This window comes from Caenorhabditis briggsae, assembly GCF_000004555.2.
Source record: "Caenorhabditis briggsae complete genome, chrIII, whole genome shotgun sequence".
Classification (NCBI taxonomy): domain Eukaryota; kingdom Metazoa; phylum Nematoda; class Chromadorea; order Rhabditida; family Rhabditidae; genus Caenorhabditis; species Caenorhabditis briggsae.
Genome location: NC_013490.2, coordinates 8,944,022 through 8,951,976, shown reverse-complemented (window position 1 = coordinate 8,951,976; position 7,955 = coordinate 8,944,022). Strand labels below are relative to the sequence as shown.

The following is a 7,955-nucleotide window of genomic DNA, read 5'->3' as shown; positions in this document are numbered from 1 at the left end:
TCAGCGAGCTTATCGATTTGTGCAAGGAAAAGATTGGGGATTCAAAAAGTTTATTCGACGGGATTTCTTACTCGATGAGGCCAACGGATTGCTTCCTGGAGATCGGTTAAGCATCTTCTGTGAAGTAAGTTATCGATTCAATTTATTCTTAAACCTATTTTACGTTTGCAGGTATCGGTTGTAGCAGAGACGATTAACGTAACAGGACAAACGAATGTCACGCAGCTCTTCAAAGTACCTCCTTGCCGGCTTGCTGATGACATGCAGGGACTTTTCGATAAGCAACAGTTTTCGGACTTCACTTTGATCTGCAAGTCGGAAAATGGGGCTCCTCCGCAGACCTTCTACATTCACAAAGCTATCGTATCTGCACGATCACGTGTTTTCTCGGCGATGTTCGACCATCATATGCAGGAATCTGATACCAACATGACAACAGTAGATGACATTGATCCCGATGTGATGCGAGAACTTTTGGTTTATATGTATACAGGACAAGCTAGGTATATAGATCAAATGGCTCAAAGTCTGATTGCGGCGGCTGATAAATATCAACTGGACCGGCTAAAAGTAAGATTTAGTGACGAAATATAATAGTTTCATCAAAATTAATATTCCAGGTGATGTGTGAGCAAGCCTNTTCGTTTCTTTCGGATTTAAAATTTGGGGAGAACTGTGCAATCTGACGTAGCGGTGTCTGCGAAAGACTACGGTAGTCAAATGGCAAAAAAATAAATCAAGGAATTTTCGGATTTTCGGGAAATTGGACTCTTACAGTGTCATGTATTAAAATTAATTGTTTTTAATGATATAACATGTTAACAAATTTAAAAATTGACTAATGCACGCTCTCCCACAGAACATTTCCGAACTGCAAATTAATTTTTGATCTACAGAAAAAAAGTTTGGCGCGATCACAATTGCAGGTCTAAAATCATAATTTCAGAATTTTTTATCTGATTTTGTGGAGTTCCAAGATGATTCAAATGATTCTTAAAAAATTAATTAGTGGTTATAGATTCATGTATGGTCGTTTTCCAGGAAAAAAAAAATGTCAAAAATGGTCATTTCGAAAGTTTTTTACAGAAAAAATCTATCACCTCTTTCAGTTTTTTGACATTTCTAGGAGTTCTATAGCTCAAAAAAAACCGCAATTATTTTCTCTACATTTTCTATGGATGAATTTTTAATTTGTCTGATAAAACTTTCTTTATAATTCAAAAACCTCATGAAATTGCACAAAATATAGAAAATGTAGAGAAAAAATTGCGGTTTTTTTGAGCTATAGAACTCCTAGAAATGTCAAAAACTGAAAGAGGAGATAGATGTTTTCTGTAAAAAACTTTCAAAATGACCATTTTTGACATTTTTTTCTTCCGGAAAACGACCATACATGAATCTATAATCACTAATTAATTTTTTAAGAATCATTTGAATCATCTTGGAACTCCACAAAATCAGATAAAAAATTCTGAACTTATGGTTTTAGACCTGCAATTGTGATCGCGCTAAACTTTTTTTCTGTAGATCAAAAATTTTTTGCAGTTCGGAATTGTTCTGTGGGAGAGCGTGTAATGGCTAAAGCAAATGATACAAAGAGAAGCGTCTCAAAAAAGTTTTCTTCGTTGTTGCTAGCCCGACCGTACAATTTCTTAAAGGCGCAACCCTTTAATTTCAACTGCACTGAAGGACCATGCGCCTTTAACGAAATTTTACGGTTTTGAACAACGCAAAAATTCACTGGTGTTCTACAAAGTCTACTTTGAACACAGTATAAATGGAAAGCGATAAGGTCGCAACGGTTATTAACCTCGTATTGAATAAAAATGGTTCATTATGCTGAAGTAGGCCCGCAGGCCAATTGGTCAACCGATAAAGCCACAATTCGACGGATGTCATAAAAACAAGGCCACGAAACCATGAAATCGAAACATCTGCCTTTCTGAGTCCCATCTGCCCGAATTATACAAAAGTCGGAAATTATTCAAAAAGAATTACAGGGATTTTCATTCACAAAAATATTGCTTCACCACACTTCAAGCGAGGGGGTCAGAAAAAGCGCCCCAGCAAACTCGTAAGCCAGAAGAAATTTAATAATTTTGAAATGAACGCGGGTTTGAACTAGATCATGATCTATTTCTTAAAAATCAACGGGTTTCAACGCGCATATTCTCGCTCATCGTTTAAAACTGCGATACTCAACCAACGAAGTTCGGCAGCGAATTGAGAATTTTTGAAAAATTTACTGGGACGCGCTTTCTGACCCCCTCGCTTGAACCCAAGTGTCACCACCTATCAAGTCAATAGTAACGATCGTTTTTAGCCGATCGGTTTTGTTTTGAAAGAAGGCGACTACGCCAAGATGAAAAGGAACTGAATAAATATGTTTTAGATGGGAATGTATTCATAATGGAATCATATCGGCCGCATAATACAATTCAGAATGATTACTATTGAAAGAATCGTATAGAAAAATGAGAGCTTTTCTGTGAAGGGGATATGAGGAGTCCTGACCGGCTATTAATACTTATTATGTGGTTTTGAAGTGGCAAGAGTGTTGGGAACATTGGATTATTAGGATTAAAAATTATTGAACAAGGAACATTTTTTCCTATCAGGTCAAGTGTGCAAAGATGAAATCCTATATCGAAAACACTAATTCATGATTGAAATAAAATTGAAAATTCAAAGATCAAATAAAGAAAAGAGGAAAAAAATACAATTATATCGAAGAGGGCAAATCATAAATTAAAATTACAACTTTTTTAAATCTCGAACACTCCTGATCATATGCCATTAACTATTTAGCTTTTTTCTCTCTCTCTCTCTCTCTCTCTCTCTCTCTCTCTCTCTCTCTTTCTCTCTCAGGCGCCTACTGACCATAGACTCCTCTCACGATGCTTTCATGAGATTGGTCATGGTCTCCTGGTACCACCACTCTCTTCTCTCACTCGCCGCCCGCATTCTGTTCAACCACTCCGTCGTCCGTCCGCCGTGTGTACCGCAAGAGGAGGAAGACGCAAATACAGACAGAAAAGCAGAAAAAGGACATTATAGGCAAGAAAAGGTCATTTTGCAGAGTAGACAACGGAAAACCCGACCCCCGAAAATAATCGGCCCTCTCGGCCTTGCACATTTCAACATCTTTATCAAAATTCCATCTGGCCCTCAGCCGGTTCGTCCGTGGCGGTCAAAAATGACCCAAAGACGGGGTGAAAATGGCTTTGCAAGGACAACCAATAGGCGAAAAGAAGGAGGACTGGGGAAAATTAAAATAGGGTGTGGTACAGTATTCCAGATTACGGTAACTGCTTTTTTTTGACAACTTCACATTCTCGGACTCAACATCAAGTTTTGTTGGATTATGGATTACGCATGTATATGGCGGATTCATAATGTAATCCTAATTGTTTTTTAAAAAGTGAAATTAGGAAAAAAAGAATACGATAAGCACTGAAAAAGCACTGAAAACGGGAAAAGGCAAATTTTTGTAAAATATTAAAATGCTTCAGATAGATAAAGTATTATTAACTGTTCCTTCACAATAACAAAAAAACAAAAACGAAAGACAAGTCTGAAAATAACTTGTTCCCCAAAACCGGAAGCTACAGTAGTCTTATGAAACTGTTTTGAAAAAGCTTATAAGCAGAAAAACCGAAAAAAATGTGTGTCATTGAGAGTCAAGAGCGCTTGTTTATCACCACCTAAAACCCACTTTCCTTCTTTTTCAGTTTTTCTACCGTACTCTTTTTCTGTCCTCCTCCAGTCGCTTCTTTTGAAAAGGATTGGTTGGGTAAACACGAACGAAAGGAGGAAAGAAGAAAATCGAACAAAAAATTTTCACTTCAGAATTTTAAAATTGTATATAAAATGGGTCTTGAATAAGTTCAACCACGGTATAAACTGTTTCCGGTCAAAGGCGATTTATCGGATTATCGGAAAGTTTCAGAGTGGAAATGAAATAGAAAACACATCTACAGTAACCTAATCCGTTTTGCTTTTCGGGACTAAAACAAAAGAAAAAAGCAGCAGAAGAAAAGCAGTATCGGGAAGGGAAGAGAAAGAATATAAAAGAGAACCGGCTGTTAGAAAAGGAAAGACTGAATTGAAGAAAAAAAGAATCGATTCAATGTTCTCACAGTTGAGAACATTCAGAATGGGAATATTTTATGACTTTAAGGGGAGAAGATAGATACAGTATCCCAGCCAATGCTGTGAGAAATAAAAGTCTTTTGAAACCAGTGGTTCAAACTAAACTTGTTTGAAAACAATCCAAAAATGAAAACTTTTTATTGAAAAAGGAAATATTCCGGAAATCCTTAAAAATCAATTCGAATATTAGTAAATTAGTCAATTCTAACTAATTTAATTCAGAGTTAACTCAGAAATAGACAAAAAACGCTATTCAAAGAAAACTACTGATAAAAATGACTGGTTAAAACTTTTCCTAGGCAATTTGAGCTTTGCAGTTCGTTAGAGCATATACGAAAAATTGAAAATCAAAGACAAAAAGAAGAAAACAGTGTCCAACCAAAGAGACACAACTACTCACAAACGTGGGAATCGAAATGGGGTCTCCACACGTGCTGTTTTCTCTGTACCCTCTTCCAATTGGCACTCTCTATCCCCATCTAGAGAACTGAAATGCATTGAGAAACACAGATGAGAAAGGAAGTGTCTTCTCTCTTCTCTGTATGTGTCTCTTTCTTCCCATCTCCGTCTGTGTTGAAGACCGGCCCTCTTGTCGACAAAATGCATTGGAGATGAGAGAGTATGGGGGAAAAGAGACGCAGGATGGAAGAGCTACACGAGGGTAAACTTCTGGAGAAGAGATGGAAAAGAAGAAAATGCGTACGAATGCTGCTCTCCTGCTATGTGAGTGCACACGATGGAGATGGAGAAATAGTGTACGAATAGAGGAAAAGAAAAGATCACGACGAACAGAGACTACTGTGGACGCTGGCTGGTCGCCGCCGCTTGGGGGCGTTTTCGGGGGCTCTTTTTGCTTTTCAAATGGCGATTGAGGCTGAGATTTGTTCGGATTTTCGTGTCTCTCTGTGTGTTTGAAATAGTCCAGAATGTTTTGATTGTTTGAAGCTAAAGGGATTTCCCAAAACTTGAATCTGATGTTCGTCTCAATATAATATTTTTTCAATATAATATTTTTATCAATATAATATTTTTTATCAATATAATATTTTTTTTGGCAAAATTACAATTTATACATGTTCAGGTTATGTTTTATTTTCCTGAGTCTTCTGTTTGCTAATTGGACAACATTTTATTTTTATATGTCTCCAAAAATATAATTTAAACCAATAAAAAATTTGTAATTTAGGTTTTCTGTAATATTTTCTGTCTTATTATTCCGGCACAAAAATCAGAGCTGTGGAAAAGAAACGTCGGTGTCCGTAGCCATAGGTTCCACAACGACAACTACCGTAGCCAAAAATGTTTATTTTCCGTATTTATTTTTTCTGGTTTTCACTGCTCTTCGTCGAGTTTATTTTATTCCCCCAAAAAAGTCGAAAAAAAACATTCTGATAGTAAAAAATTGACTGAAAAGGAAACATTCAGAAAATATATCCGGAAATTTATAATAATTCTTTAGGGTATGGTAGTTGCCGTTGTGGGACCTTAAAACACGGCCGCCGGCGTTTCTCTTCCACAGCTCAGTTTTTTGGTACCAGAATAATACTTTTGATGTTTTGCTTGTAACGGAGAGTATTAAAACTAAAAGTTCCAGTTTTTGGTTTCACAAAACCTGCATAAATTTCGTCTATTCCCGTTTCTCAACTTCCCAAGCTACCGTAACCTATTCAACACAAGAATCAATCAAAATAAAAAGAAAAACAATTATGCAATAAATTAAAGAAAAAGGGGTTGGTGGCAGGAAAAAAGAAAGACATGACCTGAAAAGAATTAGAAAGAAAACGACGAAGATCGATTAGACAACGGCTAGATCAGAAGGTTGCCAGGTTTTCATTGTACACAAAAATTAGAGTTTCGAGAAGAAAAGAAAATAAAGAAGGAATCTGAAGTGAGACAAGAACTAAAAATATTCTGTAACTTTGGTGAAAAAACTCTAAATTGTTCCAGTTTCGTGATCCAGTATGACGAGCATAGTAATTTATTCGTCTGGACATACAATTCTTGCAAAATTATTCAAAATTTGAACATGCACACGCTCGTCGAATGCGGTGTCAGAGTCAGTGAAATGGAAAAGTGTCACCTCGGAAACAAAAAGAGCTCTCAATCCGCTTTGATCGAAAAGAAAATAAGAGAGATCGATGGAGAAGAGTGGGTGACACGTCAAATGCACTCACATCAGTCGGATTTATAAGACTTGGGCAATGGAAAAGGAGGGAAAAGGAATATCTGATGAGGGGCCAAAACTTGAGATGAATCGGAAAAATGTTTCTAACCAAATTTTGAAAAAATTTTTCTATTTTAATACTAGCTTATTCTCTTTCGAAGTTTGATTTTTTGAACAACACAATAATACATATCAACACTCGTCACACAAATGAAAAAATGATGAGCATATCATTTTCTTATGAGTAAATGATAAGTATTGATAACTTCTTAATGTAATCCTTATTAGAAAAATATGAACATCGGTGAAGGGGAATTGCTGAGAAACTGCTAAATTAGAGCTGAAGATGCGCAAACTGACGAATGAGTGCTAGTTGGCAGCCGGAGAAAAGCTGACGGGCCGTTGACGGACTGTCGACGGACCATCGGAACACCTTGGAAGCTGACTTGAAAGTTTTGATTGGAAATCAGCCAAAAAACAATAATTTATGCTCCCACTAGGTTATAGAATAATGATAGAAGTTTTAACTTCTAAAATTAAAAATTCCTCACATCGGACCACCTCAAAAAAATCGGTTGTTGAACCTGCTTGATGACAATCGAAGGGTGCTGGCTGGTTGGCGAACCAAATTTTTGCAGAATGGAAAGTTTTGTAAAATATTTATTTTGAAGTTATTCCAGTATAGAAGTTATAGAGGACTCTGGTAATCTCAATTTCAATGGAAAAAGTTAGAGAACAAAGAGCGACAGTTTTTGAATACCCGTTTTTCAGCGATCTTCCTGTGAATTCAAAGGTTTACTCAACAAAACTTAGGGTTCATACTTGTAGTTCATTTTTTAAATAAGGATTAAAGATTTCCAAAAATTCAGAAAAAAAACTGTTTTCAGACTACAACATAAACTAACCTATTTCCACCAGAAAACAAGTGAAGTTTATAAACGTTTGATCGTCTCTGTACATATTTCGAACTTACCATTTTTCTCAGCAACTATAGTGGAATATTCATTTTTTCGGTTGGAATAGAATTTCTTAAGTTTAGCAAGAAGAATCATTTTCAAATTGAGTCAGTTGTTTAGTATGCTTCCTTCTGATTTAATTATTCATGGATTCATTCTTAATTCCAAGATTCCAGTTTTCCATATTTTTTGAGAATCTCTCCCCCTATTTCTTTTCATTGATAGCGTATCGTGCGGCATATCAAATTGCGAATTTCTCGATGATTGCGATTACGAAATCTCGTTTTTTTTCTCAAGTATCTTGAGAATAATCTGTGAGATAACAAAATTTTTACAAGCAAATCACACAATAATCAATTTAAAAGCTTTTTAAATTTTCTAAGGTGTGTTCGATATAATTTAGTTGGACTTCTTCTGAAAAACATAAGTGTTGAGAAAAGTTGCATTGGAATAGCATTTTGAACAAAATTGGAAAGCGATTGTGTAATTTCAGGAAGTAAGAATACTTAATTAAACAAATGTTGTGAATTATTCTAATTTCAAAATTTAAGGATGCCTGAAGGTTTGTTTTATAGCGCCCCAGAGAAGTTTCACATCAATTAAATCAGCCGACTTGAAATTTAAGAATACGTCTGACAAATTAGAAGTTTCAATGTTCAAACTTAAGCAAGACCTTCAGAAGC

The 7,955-nt window shown here is 35.9% G+C and overlaps 2 protein-coding genes across 2 annotated transcripts in view; one reads left to right on the top strand and one right to left on the bottom strand.

Moving 5' to 3' along the window:
- The window catches only part of Cbr-bath-43, a gene marked incomplete at both ends in the record, with an annotated part of 1,721 nt that extends 1,607 nt beyond the window's left edge, over positions 1-114 (bottom strand). Inside the window, one exon of the mRNA XM_045244181.1 lies at positions 72-114. Within this exon, the coding sequence (XP_045094140.1) occupies positions 72-114 (43 nt within the window). The remainder of the gene's footprint in view (positions 1-71) is intronic.
- Positions 115-429: 315 nt separating this feature from the next.
- Positions 430-686, top strand: CBG09885 (the record flags this gene model as incomplete). The annotated part of the gene is made up of 2 exons (XM_002641537.2): positions 430-570; positions 621-686. The coding sequence occupies 2 exons, from the start codon at positions 430-432 to the stop codon at positions 684-686; spliced, it is 207 nt and encodes a 68-aa protein (XP_002641583.2).
- Between the last annotated feature and the right edge of the window lie 7,269 nt (positions 687-7,955).